Source organism: Trichosurus vulpecula, chromosome 2, assembly GCF_011100635.1.
Source record: "Trichosurus vulpecula isolate mTriVul1 chromosome 2, mTriVul1.pri, whole genome shotgun sequence".
Taxonomy (NCBI): Eukaryota; Metazoa; Chordata; class Mammalia; order Diprotodontia; family Phalangeridae; genus Trichosurus; species Trichosurus vulpecula.
The window spans coordinates 12,862,439-12,881,841 of record NC_050574.1 but is presented as its reverse complement, the minus strand read 5'-3'; the positions used below and the strand labels follow the sequence as shown (position 1 = coordinate 12,881,841).

The 19,403-nt window shown below is 38.5% G+C and overlaps 1 protein-coding gene across 1 annotated transcript; it reads right to left on the bottom strand.

Annotated features, from left to right (window-relative positions):
- Window positions 1–558: 558 nt before the first annotated feature.
- On the bottom strand, window positions 559–19,403 carry LOC118839795 (zinc finger protein 260-like). Its single transcript, XM_036747317.1, has 4 exons — window positions 19,373–19,403; window positions 18,982–19,077; window positions 7,312–7,454; window positions 559–2,743 (listed from the first exon to the last, which is right to left on the bottom strand). The coding sequence occupies exons 2-4, from the start codon at window positions 19,020–19,022 to the stop codon at window positions 885–887; spliced, it is 2,043 nt and encodes a 680-aa protein (XP_036603212.1). The 5' UTR covers window positions 19,023–19,077; window positions 19,373–19,403; the 3' UTR covers window positions 559–884.

Genomic DNA, 19,403 nt, shown 5'->3' with positions numbered 1-19,403 from the left:
ATATTATATATTCAATTCAGTTGTTCCCCAATCACTTTGTTTTTAGTTCTTTGCTATTAGAAAAAAAAGTCCAGGGGGCAGCTAGGTGGCACAGTGAGTAGAGCACCGGCCCTGGAGTCAGGAGGACCTGAGTTCAAATGTGACCTCAGACACTTGACACATGTACTAGCTGTGTGACCTTGGGCAAGTCACTTAACCCCAATTGCCCTGCCAAAAAGCAAAAAAAAAGTCCTATTGTAAGTATTTTCATAAAAATGGGATCCTGCTGCCTTTAAAATTTTTTTTATTGATGGATTTTATTTTTACATCACCCACATTTCCCATTGTATCCTTTTCCTTCCCCTTCCAAAAGGTTACTATATAATAAAGAATAACAAAAGGGGGGAATAGTTCAGTAAAATGAACAAGCATATTAAAAAAATCTGATATGCACTGTTTTATTTCTTTCTGATCTACTAGTCGCATTATCGAATCAAAGGGTACTTACAGCTAGTGATTTTTTAAAATAGAATTCCAAATGTTTTTTTCCAGAATGATTGGACCAATTCACAGCTCCGTTAACCATGTATTAAATTATTTGTCTTCCTAAAGCCTTTCAAACATCTACTATTTTGTCTTTTGTCATCTTTGTCAGTCTTAAAGGTATGAGATGAAATCATACTTGTTTTCTTGTGTTTCTCTTATTTTTAGTGATCTGAAACATTCTTTCACATGAATGTTGTAGATTGCAAATCTGCAAATTCTTCATTCAAATTCTTTAATCACTGTAAAAAGGCAATAGAATTTATTTTTATTTATCAATTCCCTATAAATTTTTTATATCGGATCTTTATCAGAGACATTCATTTATAAGATTTCCTACAATCATCACATCCAAAAGGTTTCTATCCAGTATGAATTCTCTTATGTCTAGTAAGGGATACAATCCTTCTAAAAGTTTTCCCACATTCATTGCATTCAAAAAGTTTTTCTCTGTGTATTCTCTTATGTCCATCAAGGTCTTCACAATGGTGAAAAGACTTCTCACATTCACTACATTTAAATGATTTCTCTTCAGTATGAAATCTCTTATGCTTGGTAAGGTCTCCACACTGACGAAAAGATTTTCCACATTCACTACATTCAAAGGGCTTCTCTCCACTGTGAATTCTCTTATGGCTGCTAAGGTTTCCATATTGTTTAAAGCATTTCCCACATTCATTACATTTAAAAGGTTTCTCTCCAGTATGAATTCTCTTATGTGTAGTAAGAGAGTCACTCCTTCTAAAGTATTTCCCACAGTCATCACATTTAAAAGGTTTCTCTCCAGTATGAATTCTCTTATGTTTAGTAAGGGATTCACTTCTTCTAAAGTATCTCCCACAGTCTTTACATTTAAAGGGCTTCTCTCCAGTATGAATTCTGTTATGTTTTGTAAGGTATTCATTCCTTCTAAAGGATTCTCCACATTCATTACATTTAAAGGGCTTTTCTCCAGTATGAATTCTCTTATGATTATTAAGGGATTCACTTCTTCTAAAGGATTCCCCACATTCATCACATTCAAAGGATTTCTCTCCAGTATGAATTACTTTATGTCTATTAAGGTGTCCACGCCCTCTAAAGGATTTCCCACATTCATTACATTTAAAGGGTTTCTCTCCAGTATGAATTCTATAATGATGAGTAAGCAGGGTCCTATAGCTAAAGGATTTCCCACATTCACTACATTTAAAAGGTTTCTCTCCAGTATGAATTCTTTTATGTCTATCAAGGTTTCTACAATGACTAAAGTATTTTCCACATTCAATGCATTCAAAGTTCTTCTCTCTAGTATGAATTTTCTTGTGTCTGTGAAGGCTTCTGTAATAACTGAAGAATTTCCCACATTCACTACATTCAAAGGGTTTCTTTCCAGTATTAACTCTTTTATGTTTATCAAGGTTTCGACAATGATTAAAGTATTTTCCACGCTCAGTACTTTCAAAGGTTTTCTCTCCAGTATGAATTCTCTTATGTTTGTCAAGGTTTCTGCAATGACGGAAGGATTTTCCACATTCACTACATTCAAAGCGTTTCTCTTCAATATGAAATCTTTTAGGTTTACTAAGGGATATACTCCTTCTACAGGATTTCACACATTCATTACATGCAAAGGATTCCTCTCCAGAATGAATTCTCTGATATAGAATATGACTAGATTTGCAGCTGAAGGCTTTTCCACATTCAGTACACTGAAAAAATTTCTCTGTAGCATGAATTGTCAAACAATTTGTAAGGGATAAGGTGTTGCTAAAGATTTTCCCATGCTCATGGGCCTTTTCTTCAGTATATTTTCTGTAATGTTGCATAAGGTGTGAATGGTAATGGAATGACTTACTACATTTATTATAGTTGCAGAGTTTCTTCTTAGAAAAGATTCTATCTTGTTTACTTTCATCTGAAAAATGTGTAAAGTTCTTTCCACGTTTATGTCGACTCTTCTTTGTATGAATCCTTTGTTTTGGAATTGAGCTTGACCCCACATGCAATTCTTTCTCTAATGTATTACATTCATTGTCAATAGACTTAGTAGATGTTTTCCTGTGGGTGACTGTCACTTGCTGGTTTTGTTTTTCATGGTTGCCCTTTTGTTGCTCTAATCTAACAGCACACTGCCAGGTTTCAACTAACTTGAATCTTTCATTGGGTGACTCTCCCACAAAACTGTCCACTTGTGGAATTGCCTCTTTTGTTTTGCAGCTAATCTCCAGATTGAGGCACTCTAAAAGAAAGGGAAAAAGTGTTACTATGCATCATTCTCTGTCCTTAAAGAAAGAAAACTGAGAATTATTCAATTCTGTCTCATCTGTTAAAGAGAATGATCAATAATCTAGAATACTTGAAAGGGAGATGAGGAAGAAATTGATAGAAAAAAGTGGAAGAGGAAAAGAATTATATAGCAGATAAAAGCAGGAGAGGGAAAAAAAGAACTAATAATAAAACTTCAAAGGGAAAGGGAATTCAAAATGGGAGGGAGGAATCAGAGATGAGGGGAAGAGAGCCAGTGGGAACAAGGCTACCTAGAAAAAAAGAATAAGATAAAGTTACTGAAGGAACATAATATTATGTTTACAACAAAAAGAAAAAATCCTAACTTGAAAAATTGTTCAGGATAGGTTTAAAAAGGGGTAGAAGGAACAGCAGGATAGCACTGTATATTTAAAAGACAATCTCATAAGAGAAAACCCAGGAACCAAAGAAGAGAAAGTTGGCAGAGAAAATTTAGGATAAGATCAATAGACAGAAAAACAGAAGGAACTAATAGACAAGGAATTGAATCCCTGGCCCCATTTGAATATTTTGTGCACTTTTCATCTTTTTTTGATCTCTTTGGGGTACAGGCTTACAAGTGATATCATTGTGTAAAAGGATAGGCACAATTTAGTGATTTTGTGGATATAGTTCTTAATTACTTCCCAGAATGGTTAGACCAATTTGTAGCCCCACCAACAGTACATCGTTGTGCCTGTCTTCCTGCAGCCCTTCCAACAATTGTCATTTTCCTTTATTTCATCTTTTTTAATCTGATGGGTATGAAGTGTCAATTTTCATTTCTCTATTAGTGATTTGGAGCAATTTTCTTATGTTTGTTTATAGCATGAGTTTCTTCCCTTGAGAACTCCCTGTTCAAATCCTTTGACCATTTACTTATTTGGGCATGGCTGTCATTGTTATGTTTGAATCAATTTGTTATATATCTTGGATATCAAACCTTTATCAGAGAAACTTGCTGCAAAGATTCCCCACCCCAATTAACTACCTTCTCATTTTAACTGCATTTGGGCTTTTTTGTGCAAAAACTTTCCAATTCTGTATAGTCAAAACTGTTCATTTTATTCTCTGTGATCCTCTCTATCCCATATTTGGTCATAAACTCTTCCTCCGTCTATAGTTATAAAAAGTATTTTCTTCCTTATTTCCTTGGGGCAGCTAGGTGATACAGTGGATGAGATGCAAGACCTGGAGTCTGGAAGACTGGAGTTAGCATCTAATCTCAGACACTTATTAGCTGTAACCCGGGGCAAGCCTCTATTTGTCTCATTATTCTCCTCTGTAAAATGGGAATAATAGTAGCACCTATCTCCACAGTTGTTGTGAGAATCAAATGAGATAAGGTAATTTGTAAAGCACTTCGCACAGTACCTGGCACATAGTGAGCACTATAGAACAACAACAAGTTTTTAATGAGTTTTTTAAAATATATATTTAGGTCATTACATTTAGAGCTTCCTGTGATATGTAGTATGAGAACGTAGTCTAAACTTAATTTCTGCCAGACTGCTTTTCCATTTTGCCAGCACTTTTTGATGAATAGTGAGTACTCATCCTGTTATTTGGGGTCTTTGGGTTATTGAACACTGTGATCATGTCTTTTGCTTCTGTATGTTGTTTACCTAATTTGTTCTACTGATCAACTTTTCTACCTTTTAACCAGTACCAAAAAAAGTTTGATGAAAATTGCTTTGCAGAATTCTTTGAGATCTGTCCTTGCTAAGCTTCCCACTCCCCCTGCCCCATTATTTCCTTTGAGGATTTTGACCTTTTTTTTGTTCCTTCAGATGAGATTTGTTCCATTTTTTCCTAGCTCTCTAAAAGTAATCCTTCAGGTCATCCTGTTGAGGGGGCTGCCAAAACAAGATAGCTACAGTCCATTCAAATCCTTATTACCCATCTAGCAAAAACCTGATGTTTGTGCCAGACAGAATGATGATCAAGAAATGCAAGTAGAAACTACAATAAGTGACATCTACCCCACCACCACCCAGAACAACATAGAGACAGCCAGCACCCAAGCAAGGGATAAAGGACCCTCCTTGTGTGACCAGAGATAGGACATTTATAGCCTGCAAAGTTCTATGTCTAGAGTCAGTGAGAACAGAGGATTCTCCTGAGAAAGCCTTTGGATAGGGACCCTGGGAGCCTAGGGAAGCAGCACTGAGCAGCAACCAAAGGGCAGCCAAAGTTTACGGGTTCTGAGATTCCCAACCCTCTGTCCTGAGATGCCTGAAAGGGCCTTGAAGAACTTATACCCAGTGGGGTGACAGAAGGGAGGGCTGACTGGGGAATAGGTCAATCAGAATATATGCCATCTTGGAGTGGGGGGAGGGTAGAAATGGGGAGAAAATTTGTAATTCAAACTCTTGTGAAAATCAATGCTGAAAACTAAATATATTAAATAAATTTAACAAAAAACAAAAAAAGAACTTACACCCTCAACCTCTTAGCGAAGAATTGTGTCTCAGATTTTCCTGAAAACAACTGAGGCCATTTGCTAAGAGCTGTCTGTTCTCTCTTCCTCCTCCTCATGTCATATCACCCAGATGTCTTCAGCCACTATCTTCTCCTTCTCCTCTGTCTCACAAACAGGCTGCCTTTCTCCTTACTAAGCACACCTCTCTTCATGCACAAGTGATTCCACTCTATCCCATTTTCTCCAGCACACTGTCCCCTTCATCATCACCATCCTCCAACTTATCTTCAATCTCTCCTTCTCTACTGCTTGTTTCCCTACTGCCTACAAACATGCCCATGTCTTCTCCCATCCCCTAAAAGCCTCATTTGATCTGTTCATCCCCACTAGCTATCATCCCATGTTTCTTCTCCCTTTTGTGGCTAAACTCCTTAAGAAGGCCATCTGTAATTGATGTCTCCATGTCCTGTGCTCTCATTGTCTTCTTCACTCTTTAGAATCTGGCTTCTGACCTCATCATTTAACTAAAACTGCTCTCTCTTCACACTTACAAATGATCTCTTATTTGCCAAATCTAATGGCCATTTTAAAAAACTCATACTTCTTGACTTTTCTGTAGTCTTTGACACCATTGATCACCACACCCTCTCTGATACTCTCTTCTAAGTTACACTATTCTCTCCTGGTTTTCCTCCTAGCTATCTGACTACACCTCAGTCTCCTTCACTGGATCTTCATCCAGTTCACATCTGCTAAAGATGCGTGTCCCCCAGAGCTCTGTCTTGGGCCCTTCTCTCTTTGCTCTCTATGCTATTTAAAGTCACGGTTCAGAGACTAAAGCTTAGCACAGTGTTAGGCACCCAGTGGCCACTAAATGCTTGCTGAAAGCTAGAGAGATGATTAAATCAAAGAAATCACCAACTAGTAGTAAAAAAATACTGCAAATCTGACTCCATAACAACTACAAAAGAAAGCATGGATTTTCCACAAGAATTAAATGAATACCTGGAAGAAATGAAACAAGAAATTAAAAGTGGGATAAAAGCTCTGGAGAAAAGATTTAGAAGGTGTATACAAGCTTTAAAAAGCAAAGAGTAAATCTCATTCAAAAAGTCTCTGAAAATAGACCAAGTAGAAATCAAGGACTCCATGAGAGAGCAAGAAATATCAGAACAAAATCAAAAGATTGAAAAAAATAGAAAAAAAAATAAGATATCTGATATAAAAAAAAAACTCACCTGGAAAGCAGATTAAGGAGAGATCACTTAAGAATCATCAGACTTCTTGGAAAACATGATTTTAAAAAACCCAGCTAAATACTATTTCAAAAAATCATAAATTAAGTCTGCTCAGATTTATTAGAGCCAGAGGGCAAAACGAAGACAGAATGTACTATCATCTCCTGGAAGGAACCTCAGAAATGTCATAGACAATATCCAGACCTCCCACATGAAAGAAAAAATACTGCAAGCATCCACAAAGAAGCAATTCAAGTACCACAGAACTATAATAAGGTTCACATAAAACTTGGCAGCTTCTACTAAAAGGGGAGTAGATCTCAGAATACAATATTTCAAAAGGAGAGAGAGACAGGTTTACAAGCAAGAATAACTTACCCTGCAAAGCTGCATATAATCTTACCAGGGGCAAAATGAACCTTAGATGGAATAGTGGACTTTCAGGCATTTTTGACGAAAAAAAAAATCAGGGCTAAGTAGGAACTTAAAAGTACAAACAAGAGTCCAAAGGAAACTGGAAAAAGTAAATCCATTTGAGTAACCAGGAAGAACGATATCATGATATGTTATAACATTTTAGTAGGAGGAGAAGAAACAAGTATCCCCTCAGGACCTTAATGTCTTCAAAAAGTATTGAAAGAGTTCAGTAAGAAAAACAGAGATCTTGGTGGTAGATTGGTTCTGTCCTATGAGTTTTAATAGGGGAAGAGAAGGGAGTGTAAAAGGAGCAGTACACTAGTGTAGAAAGGAAGAGAGAGATGGCTCATGTTACTATTCAAATCTGGCATGCTTGAGAAGAATATATAAACATGGAAGACAGGGTGGAGAAGAGAATAGGCATCACATGAATCTCACTCTTACCTGAAATGGACAGCGGAGGGTTGATATCACAGGTACACAGTTTGGTGGAGAAACCCATCTGATCCAACAGGGTAACAATTGGGGATAGGTAGGAGGAGAGTAAGAAAGAGGATAATACCAGGGAGGGAATAGTCTCAATGATCCTGAAGGGAAGATTAGAGAAGGGAAGGGTTAAAAAGGAACTAGAATCTATGAGGGTGCCTTAGATTGCCTCTTAGATCACTGAATAATCGCTGTGTGAAAAAATTTTAAAAAGACAACTACACTTAGTGCCTGCTTTCCTTTTCTTGCCCTCTCTTCTAAACCTATTTTGAAATTGTTGTATATAATGTAATAGAGTATCATTTTATCTTAGGCAGTGACAAAAAGAGAGGATTTCAGAGAATCCTGGGAGTAGGAATTGATGCGGAGTGAAGTGAGCAAGACCAGGAGGACAGTTTCTACAGAGACAACATTGTAAAGAAAAACACCTTTTAAAGACATAAGAACTCAGATCAAAGCTATGACCAACCATGTCTCCAGAGGACCTATTATGAAGCATATTAATCACTTCCTAACAGAGGAGATATAAGGTGCAGAGACAGACATTTTTGACATAGCCACACTATGGATTCATTTGGCTTGCTGTGCTTATTTATTACAAAGGTTTTGTTTTTTCCTCTGGGGGAATTGGGATAGGGAGGGAAGAAAAGGAAGTTAGCAATAGCGATCTCTTCTCCCACTTGCCCCAAAAAGGCCACTGTACCAGTTTTTTAAATGTACACAGGAGTACAGAAGGAAGTTCAAAAGGAAGCACAGTCAAGTAAGGCAGCTTTGAAAATAACATGTAGTGACTTACATGGAAATGTGTTTTATATGACTACACATATATAACATGTCAAATTGCTTGCCTTCTCAATGAGTGGGGAGGGAAAGGAGGGAGAGAATTTGGAACTCAAAATTTGAAAAAAAGAACGTTAAATTGTTTTTACACGTAACCGGGAAAATATTCAATTAAAAAAGAAGAGAACATGTAGAATTTATTATATATATATACATATTTAAAAAGCAGTGTAAAGTAGATATCCAGTTTAAAGGAGTCCTCTTTTAATGTTTTGGTGTGTTTGGAAATGCTCTTTTTTTATTGGTTAAGTTGGTAATTAAAAAAAAATAATTCTTTGGTAGTTTCATTGGCCTGGCACTAGATAAGTAAATTAATTTAGGTAGGATTGTTTTATATATTAGCACAGCCTAACTACAAGCAATTATTTCTGTAAAAGTGCTTTGTAATTGTGTCCCTATAGTCCAAAAGTATCTCAGTAACTAAGCTTCCTAAACAGTTTATAAATTTTGTAGTTATTTGAAGGGAATTTTTCTATCTTGTCTTGCTGAGTCTTGTTGGTGCTGCTGGTTTTTTTAATAGCAAAGACCTGGAAACTATAGGAGAGCCTAGAAGTTGGGAAATGGCTGAACATATTATGATTTATGATTATAATGGAATATTATTACACCATAAGAAATGGTGAAAGTTTCAGAAAAATGGGAATTTTTCTAATGCAGAATGAAGTGAGCAGATCCAGAAGAATAATGTACTGTATGCAATAAAAATGTAAAGAAAAAAAACTTGGAAAACTTAATGACTAACCATGACTCCAAAGACTAAGGATGTAGCATACTACCCACCTCCTAACAGAGGAGTGATGGACCCAAGGTCCCAAATGAGACATACATTGTTGGAGACAGCAAATTATTGGAACCCAACTATGTTTATTTGTTACAGGGACTGTTTTTCTCTTTTCTTTTTTTCCCTACTGTAGGGATTTGGGGACAGGAAAGGAGCTATCAATAGTGTTTCCAACATAACAGAAGAAAAGAAAGATGTTATTGAAATCATTAGGTCACTGAAACATTTAAAAATGCACAGAAGAGAACAGAAAGTCCAGAAGAAAACAAAGACAAGCGAGACAGCTTGGAAAGTAACATGTTGAATTTATTATATATTTTTTAAAAAGCAAATTATGTAACAAGTGATGTTTCACCTATAATCCCTTTTGTTCTACTTTGTAAATGGAAATGTTCTTTTTCTTTAGAGAGTTTATGTTCAGAATTTTAAAAACAAAATTTTTTTTTGAAAGAAAAAGGCATTTAGCCCTTGGAAGAAATAAAATGGAAGTAAAAGGGTTTTCTCTGTTTTTGCCGGGCTATTGCTATGTGACAGTGGATATGCTTTATCTGTAGAATTTCACATTGCACTGTTTGAAGAAAGATGACTCAGAGAAATCCATCTGAATAAAGATGAAGGTTTGGAAACCCAATGCACAAATGAAGGGCAGCTGTACTTGGTGCTTCTTCTTCTTGCACTCGTTTCTACACCCTGTATTCTGACCTCCCTCAAATGAAACTGGTCCCTTCAGAATTACCACTGATCTAATTGTCAGTGAACTTTTGTCAATGCTCATCCTTCTTGACACTGACTACTGATGCTGCTGATCAATCACTCCCTCCTCCTGGATACTCTCTAGTCTCCTGGTTCTCCTCTCATCTCTTCAAATCTTCTCCGTCTCCTCTGCTGGATCTTCATCCTTTCTCTGCCCCACTTACTGTGTGTACACCCCAAGTGACCTTATGAGATTCCATGGGCTCAATTATTACCTCCTTTGCAACTTCCAAATCTGTGGACACAGTTCTAATCTCTCTCCTGGGCTCTAGTCTCATCACAGGCTCATAGAATTAAAGCTCTAGAGTGAGAAGGGCCTTTGAAGAGCAGTTAGTTCAATCCTTTCATTTTATAGAAAGGGAAACCAAGGTCCAGAAAGCTTCAGTAGCTCTCAATTACCACTGGGGAACAAAAGAAGGCTTGGCCTTCAACGCTGCTCAAAATCTACTAGTCCACTTTTTTTCCAGACTGATTACACATGATTTTCCCTCAGAGTCAGACATTCTACCTTCCATCTCTGTAGGAGCAGTGGCACCTGTTTTATGTAGGTCAGCCTAGTCCTTGAAGGGGGAAAGAGGGCCATTTTGCTTCCTCCCTGCCTAAGGTAAGAAATCACAGCCCAGGGGAAGTTAGGGTCAGAAACTTCTCTTTGCTTCTTGCTCCTCTTTGAAGAATGCTTTCCAGCCTACTGACTCTGCAAGAGGAAGTGAGTATTATTTTACTTTAACCTTATGTCTTTTCTGATCATTTTTGATACCACGTTAATCAAGTTGATTTTAATTATGTTTTGTGTTCCCCAAGGATTTATTGTACTCTACATCTGGAAAATGCTTTAGATTTGGCCTATGATAATTCATGCTTGGCACACTCTTCCTCTTCATCTCTGCTTCTTGGAATACCTAGCTCCTTTCAAAGCTCAGTTTTCTTTCAAGAATTCTTTATATTTTCAAAACAATCTGGTACTGGCTCAGAAACGTAGTGGTGGATCAGTGGAATAGATTAAGTACACAATACATTATAGTAAATGACCATAGTAATCTAGTGTTTGGTAAACCCAAAGATCCAAGCCTTTGGGACAAAAACTTATTATCTGACAAAAACTGCTGGGAAAACTATAAAACAGTATGGTGGAAATGAGGTATAGACCAACATCTCACATTGTATACCAAGAAAAGTTCAAAATGGGTATATGATTTAGACATAAATGGTGATACCATAAGCAAATTAGAAGAGTATGGAATAGTTTACCTGTCAGATCTACGGAAAAAGGAAGATTTCAGGACCAAGCAAGATACAGAGAGCATTACAAAATGTACAATGGATACTTTTGGTTATATAAAATTTTAAAAGTTTTGCACAAACAAAACCAATGCAACCAAAATTAAAAGGAAAGCAGAAAACTGGGGGGAAAGTTTTTGCAGCAAGTATCTCTGATAAAGGCCTCATTTCTCAAATATATAGAGAATTGAATCAAATTTATAAGAATACAAGTAATTCCCTAATTGATAAATGGTCAAAGGATATGAACCAATAGTTTTCAGACAAAGAAATCAAAGCTATCTATAGTCATATGAAAAATGCTCTAAATCACTATTAATTAGAGAAATACAATTACCACCTTACACCTATAAGATTGGCTCATATGACAAAAAAAGAAAATGATAAATGTTGGAGGGGATGTGGGAAAACTGACACTAATACACTGTTGGTGGAGTTGTGAACTGATCCAACCATTCTGGAACTATGCCAAAGGGCTATAAAACTCTGTATACTCTTTGATCCAGCAATACCACTACTAGGTCTGTATCCAAAAAAAGTTTTTTTTAAAAGGAAAAGAACTTATTTTTACAAAAATATTTATAGCAGCTCTTTTAGCAGTGGCAAAGAATTGGAAATTGGAGGACGCCATCAATTGGGGAATAGCTGAACAAGTTGTGGTATATTATTATAATGGAATATTATTGTGCTATAAGAAATTACAAACAGGATAATTTCAGAAAAACCTAGAAAGATTTACATAAACTAATACAAAGTGAAGTAAGCATAACCAGAAGAACATTGTACGCATTAACAGCAATACTGTATGATGAAGAACTGTGAATGACTTAGCTATTCTCAGAAATATAATGATCCAAAACAATCCCAAAGGACTCATAATGAAACATGCTATTTGCCTCAAGAGAAAGAACTGATATTGTCTGAATACAGACTGAAGCATACCTCTCTCTCTCTCTCTCTCACACACACACACACACACACACACACACACAGACACACACAGACACACGAACACACACAAACTGACTAAAATGGAAATGCTTTACATGACTGTACATGTATAACCTGTATCAGATCGCTTACCATCTCAAAGAGGGGAGAGGAGAGAGAAGGAGGGATAGAATTTGGAACTCAAGACTTAAAAAAATAACAAATATTAAAAACTGTTTTTACATGTAATTGGAGAAAAAATAAAATATTATTTTTAAAAAGAAGTCTTTACAGATTGCCCAAGCTGTTAGTGTCCCTTCCCCCATTTCTTGTGATTTTATATATCACCTGTATTTAATTATCTGTGAAGCTGTAGTAAACAGTAGCTCATTCCTTCATGCAGAACCATGTCAATTATATGTTTCTGGCTCCAGCACCTAGCACAGAGTCTGGCCAAAAGAAGGTACTTAATAAATAGTTGCTGTTGCGCAAGCCTGCTAAAGGCATGTCATGGTAGTGATGGGGAATGTCAATGATCTAGACACCTGCTGAAGCTCTCCTTCTGCCCAAAGCAGAACCATTAACAATTTCTTCACTTGTTTAATAATGTTACCCTTCAAAAACAATGGGCCAGAGGAATGGAATTCTGGATCTGACTCTCAGCAACAAGGAAAATCTGGTTCCTGGATGGGAATGACAGGAATCTTGGTGGAAATGACCATTTCATCTTAAAATTTATATCAGAGAAGTTGAAAAAACCCAGAAAAAGTCCAACATACATTCTAGATTTGGTAAGAGCAAATTTCAAAAGGATCGAGAAAAGAACAGGCAGGATCTCATAGTTTAAAATTCTATAGAGGAAGTGGGTTCAGTATGGGTGAGAAAAATCTTGAAAGTCAAATTCTGAAGATATAAAGATGAACAATTCAAATGTAGAGGGAAAAAATATGGTTGTCCCAATAAGTCGATGCACAGGAAATTCACTAACCAACTTGTTTTTAAAAGATGTACAGAAAATAGGAGGAAGGGTAGTTAACAGAGGATAGAAACAAAAGCAGACAGAATCCCATTAGAATTGTGGGAGGCATGCTGAAGTGTAGAAGGGATAAGGGGGAGGCATTAAGGCAAAGAAAGTCATGTACAACAGAAGGATTTTTTAAAGCTATATTAGGGAAAGAGAAAATTGGATTTTTTTTTTTTTAGAAAAGGGATGGCCAGGTAACAAATGAAAAAATAAAGAAGGCAAAATTCAACTTTTCATTCTGTTTTCTTTGAACACAATGATCTTTGGACTTTAAAGATCAGAACTAAAACGTCTTATAAGGTTGTTGGTTTTTTTTAAACTCTGAAGTAAATGCCAAATAAAATGAACATTTTAAATTGCACGATAGAACAGAAGAAGGGGGTTATATATAAAATGATCTATTGTATACAGCTTGTTTTTCTTTTTAAGAACATAATAAATTTATCATGTAATTTTCAAAGCTGCCCTACTTGTTTGTGATTCCTTCTTTATAAGGACCAAGACAAGTAAGAAGACAGTTGAACAACTAGCTGCCTTTTATAAGTTCAAGTCACCAGGGCCAGATGAGCTATACTCTTGATAACTGAAGAGAGTGGCAGGTATCAATACTGAACCAAGGTTGATAATGAATGAAAGGTGGTGGTGCACAGGTAAGACACTACCTCTCACACTCACTCTCTATCACCATGCACAAACCCCTTAGGTTCTCTGGGTCTCAGTTTCCTCATCCCTAAGATGGAGATGATAATATACCTGGAGTAACTTCATCCCAAGGTGCTGAAGCTCAAAGGGGATAATGTGTAATATGCTCCATAAACTTTAAAACATGACATCAAAATTGGTTATGATTACTATCATTCCAGCACTGAAAAAAGCAAATATCCTGATTCCCAAAAGAGATAAGAATGAATCTCAAACCTATATGCCCATGATCTTGGTCTTCAGTTCTGAAAAATTCTAAAGCATATTATAAAGGTATTATTCGTGAAAATCACAGAAAGGGAGCAGTGATCACAAAAGGCCAGCTAGCATGGCTTCATCAAGAACAGGTGGGGCTTTCCCCCAAGATGGCCCCGAAGGCGAAGAAGGAAGCCGTTGTCCCCACCAAGACAGAGGCCAAGTCCAAGGCCTTGAAGGCCAAGAAGGCAGTGTTGAAGGGTGTCCACAGCCACAAAAAGAAGATCTGAACATCCCCCACCTTTCGGCGACCCAAGACACTAAGACTTTGAAGGCAGCCCAAATACCCTCGGAAAAGTGCCCCTTGGAGAAACAAGCTGGATCACTATGCCATCATTAAGTTCCCCCTGACCACTGAGTCTGCTATGAAGAAGATTGAGGACAACAACACCCTAGTCTTCATTGTGGACGTCAAAGCCAACAAGCATCAGATAAAGCAGGCGGTAAAGAAGCTGTATGACATCGATGTGGCCAAGGTCAACACACTGATCCAGCCTGATGGAGAGAAGAAGGCCTATGTCCGACTTGCTCCAGACTACGATGCTTTAGATGATGCCAACAAAATTGGAATCATCTAAACTGTGTCCAGCTATCCCACTCCACCTACAATAAAAAGTTTTCCAGTAAAAAAAAAAAAAAAGAACAGGTGGGAAAACTAAATCAGGCAAATGCTGTGGATATCATTTACCTAGGTTTAGCAAGAGTTTCTGACTAAGTCTGTCATTCTGTTCTTACAGGAAACATGAGGTGTGGATTAGCTGGTAATAAAACTAGGTAGATTTGGAATTCATTAAATAATTGAACCCAAAGTGTAGACGTTAATCTGATGAAGTTACTCCAGGTGATCTACGTCAACTTGGAAGGTCACCAATGAAGTGATCCGAGGATCTGCACTTGGTACTGTACTAATTAACATTTTAATCAGTCATTTAAAGAAGGCATATGTGGAATGCTTATCAAGTTTGCCAATGACTAATCTAGGATGGATAGCAAATTCAAAAACATCTTGAAAAGTCAGAGCTACAGGTCAAATTAAATGAAGCTTGGTTTTTGTTTGGTTTCCTTTGATCCAGATAAGTGATTTAATGTGTATAGGAAACTCCTGAGCTTTCTTTCCTCCCTGGCTATGTTCAGGGGGAGAAACAAAGACTAAAAGTAGGGAGAGAGGCCTTGGACCTTTCTCACCCCATGACAGTATCTGGCCCTCTCTCTTTTTTGTGTCTGACTCTTTCCTGCTTTGAGATGAAGAAGACTGGAGACAGCTATGATATTGTGAGCTTCAAAAGGTCAGGAGAGTACACAACCAGCATGCTTGGTGTTTTCCATTTGAAGTATGGCTCTCGCTATTTCTCTCCCAACATATACATGTTCAGTTGACTTTGATATAGCGCAGCAGTATCAGACATGTACTCTCTTCCGTCCATTGGTCATAACTCATTTGGAAGTGAATTTGGTGGCTGAGTCTGAGCCCATTCTCCCTAGAGACCTAGGGGGAGAGAGTATCCCCAGGTGTTGGGGGAAAGTTTTCCATTTCTAAAATGGAAATTCCAAAATACTTTCCAAAAGTATTTCCATTCTTACTGTATCTTCAAAGTAAGTATACTTTTGTAATAGGTAATTGATGTTATTCGGTTAAATGGAACTGAGGCTCTAACTACCGGCTGTTAATCATGTCAGGGAACACAGCAGAATGGAGATGTGACCCAACATCACTATAGAAAGATATCACCAACTCCCAGGGGATATTCCTAGATCTGATGTAGCTGGTCTGACTCTTTTGCTCCATGTGGGGCTTGGTCTGGAATAAAATTGGGCCCTATGTGTTTGCAGGGAGCCCCAGGAGAGATGTGGCACTTGAAATTTTAGTTATTGGACACCTCTATTTTCAGGATCTACCAGAGGAAAACTGGCACTTTCTTTCTCTTCATCACAGGATGCAATTGTTATTATTAGCTCGCTGTGATTTTTTCCCAGTGTGTTTAAGTTCCTTTTGAGATCATTTTGCAGTCTTTTCATCTGTTGAAGGTTTAAGTACTGATACTTGCTATATTCTGAACATTGTACAAGTACTGGTTTTTGAGGCTAAGATGAGAAGTATGAACTTTGTATCACTAAGATGCTGGTGCCTAGCTAAGAAAGAAGAAAAGCACCCAAAAATTCTCAGCGAGAAAACAGCCTCAACAAATGCAGACCTGTACCTGCTCTACAACTTACACTCTTAAGAGAGTTGTCTGGAGCAGTGAGGAGTTAAGTGACTCAGGAATTAAAACAAGGTCTTCCTATCTCCTATGCCACACCGCCTCAATGAGATGAAATGAACCAAGGAAAAACAGAGTCTTACACTAGGTTTAAAAAGTTGACTGAACAAGAATAAGATGCAGGAGAAATTGCCAGAGCACCAGTTCCTATGAAGAAGATCTGGAGGTTTAATGGACTGCAGGCTCCCCAGTGTGATATGGAAGGCAAGGAAGGAAATGCAATCACAGGCCGCACGGAAGGATGTGCATATAGCTAGAAATATGCAGGTGATCTGACTGAAGAGAACACACCAAAGATAAAGGGTTCAGCTCTGAGAGCCACCTCTTAAGGAGAGAATTCTTCAGAAGGAGAGTGTCTGGATTAGGGCAACAGCACCACAGGACCTCACACTTATGACCTAGTAGGATTGTCTGAAGGACCTGGAGACCTGGAGTCCAGAGGGGAAGGTCCCCAGGGACATGACTGCTATTTTCAACTATCTGAAGTATATAGAAGAACTGGCTCTACGCAGCTCCAGGAGGTTGAATTAGGAATAATGGGTCCAAGACGCAAAGAGAAACATTTAGGCTTCCCATAAGGAATAGCACCCTAACTAAAAGAGCTCTGCAGAAGCACAATGGCCTGACTTAGGAGACAGTAGGTTCTTCCTCTCTCGAGGTTTTTAAGAAAAGGTTGTGATAGAGGGAATTCTTTTTTCATATAGATTATGTTAGAAAGAATGGTAGCTCCTTGAGCACAGGGACTTTTTCATTTTTGTCTCTGTATCCCTGACCCCTACCGCAGGGCCAGGCACTCAGTAGACATTTAATAAATGCTTGTTGACTGAGCAATAACCATTAAGGTCATGTTACCCCTGGAATTTTATCACATAATGTAATTATATAATGTAGTAGTAGATTTTGAAAGGATATATGAAGAATGGGAAACCTTCCGTGAAATGACACAGAGTGAAGAAAGTAGAACTAAAAGAATAATATATACAAAGAGGCAAAAGGAGAAGGAAGCACATTCCTGCTACGGTGGCCAGACCCCACCAAAGTCAGTGACTAGATCCAGAATGTCCAGGCTAGGGAAGAGCAAGTGGCCATGCCCGCCAGAAGCCAAGACACAACCTGTCTCCAGAGGCCAGTCTTTGACCACATCCAATAGACTTCACTGCATTTTGTTTGCAGCCTTTCACGTTCCCAGTTGACACAGTAAAAAATCTGAAGGGTTACTTTTGAAAACATTCTTCCAAACTTTAATTGTTTTACCTTCCTCCTCACCTCCAACACCTGAAATTCATGGCTCCACTCAAATACTACCACAGCATATCTACACAAAGCCTTTTCTTATCTCTCCACATTCTGCCTCTCTGTATCAGGTGATAGGGATCTTCCCCTCCTTGAATTATCTCATATTCACCTCTCTGCATAAATACTGTATCACACAGAAGAAATAAGGCTCCTTTGTATCCTTAGGGTTTAGCAAATGATCGATAATAAATGTTTACCTAGGTAAGTTGAGAAAAAATAAAAAATTCAGTACTTGTTATTAGCCAAGCATCAGTGGTGATACAAACAGAGGAATCAACACAGCCCTAGTTCTCAGAGACCTTATACTCTGAATAGGGAAGAAAACACATAAAACGAACTTCAGCTACAAGGCATGTGCAAAGGCCCAGGATTCAGGAGATAGGCAGGTGGCAAGGCCCAGGGATCCATAAGTTACACAGGCAGGTTGGATGACAGTGCCTGGCGACTGCAAGGGATAGAGGCAGGGCAGAGGCCTGGAAGACCTCAGGAGTCAATGGCAGGCTAAATGTCATCCTAAGTAATAGAGCTGTTGACATTCATCTCATCCAAGCCATATGAGCAGTCAAGCAAGTAAGGGGGAGGGAAGCCTGGGCCCAGGAAGGGTACTCCTGAGATTAGTACAGTCTATTAGTCCTGGATGGATTCTGGGATGACCATGGAAGGGAAGGAAGGGGGAAGACGAGGTGGAAAGGGAAGCACTGACAATGATACATAGAGAAAGAGAAACACTTTTCTCTGAAACTGGATGGAAGAACAAGCAGAAATGGCAAACTATGTATGCAGGGAAATGAGTCAGAAGAACAAGCAAGTGTGCTGATGTATATGATGTAAGGACAGATTCTGATAAACCAGATAGTGTCAAGAGGATGACAACCAGGATGGGTCTTGATGTTTTAAAGGGAGAAGAGGAACCTCACGTAGGGAACATCTTGGCTGTCTTCTAATATTTAAAGCTGTCATGTAGAAGAGGGACTGGAGCTATGCTGCTTGGCCCCGCAGGACAGAGCTCCAGGTACAAAGAGCTGGTAAACACATCCCATACAACGGGAATAAATGGGCTGCCTTGAAAGGGTGGGTTCTGCCTCAGTGAAGGTATGAAAGCAAACGCTGGAAACCTGTCGGGTAAGACATGGAATGGATTCTGCTTCTCTGTTTTATAAAGGCACGGGTTGGATTAGATGGCCTCTGAAGTCCCTTCCAATGCTGAGAACACATAAGCCTTTCTCATTTCAGGTCTCAGGGCCTCAGTGGCCTAATCTAGAAAAGCAGATGGAGGAGATAACATCTTCCTAGATCTGCTATTCAGTGATCTTAGGGAAATTGGCTGGCTGAAGTAAAGGCGAATGTATCTGAGAACTCTCCAACAGGACAGATGCAGGCTTTCTCCCTGAGCCTGGGAAACTTTGAGGAGAGGACTTCAGCCAATACTTCAAAGACACTGCCCCTGAATCACTATAAGTCTGTAGCTATTCCTTCAGTGACTCCCACCTGCCTGGTTTTCAATCACCCACCTGGAAAGGCATCTCCTGGGACAGCTCTCTCTGGAATCCATGGTGCTCCTCCTCTCTCCAAATGAGAGATGATACCTGGTTTGTTAACAGCAAGTCCTGCTCAGGGAAAAGAAATGGGAAAGTGCTTTGAATAGAGTCTCTCTGGGTCCCAGTAGTCTCATCCATAAAATAAGGGTTTGGAACTAGATAATCTCTAGGGTCGTCCCTTTCAATGCTAAATTTGGGATCCTTTGAGCCCCAATATCACACATTTCTAGAATATCCCTGCCCACCAAGCCAGTTGAGCCCACAAAAGTGAGCCGAGCACTGGAGATACCACAGAGCTTCTAGTAAGGAAAAACATGAAGCCCCAATAAGCAAATTTGGAGTCAAAAAGGAAATCTGCCTTTACCCAGGGAGACAAGGTTCCTGTAGTTCTCCAG

Bases quoted from the DNA above. Each gene is read 5' to 3' on its own strand.
- LOC118839795 (XM_036747317.1), bottom strand. From the start codon at position 19,022: ATGGATTCCAGAGAGAGCTGTCCCAGGAGATGCCTTTCCAG. The intron at 7,455-18,981 runs GTGGGTGATTGA...TCTTCCCTTCAG, and splicing joins CCCAGGAGATGCCTTTCCAG to GATCATTGAGACTATTCCCT. The intron at 2,744-7,311 runs GTAAGAGTGAGA...CCTTTCTTTTAG, and splicing joins CCCTCCGCTGTCCATTTCAG to AGTGCCTCAATCTGGAGATT.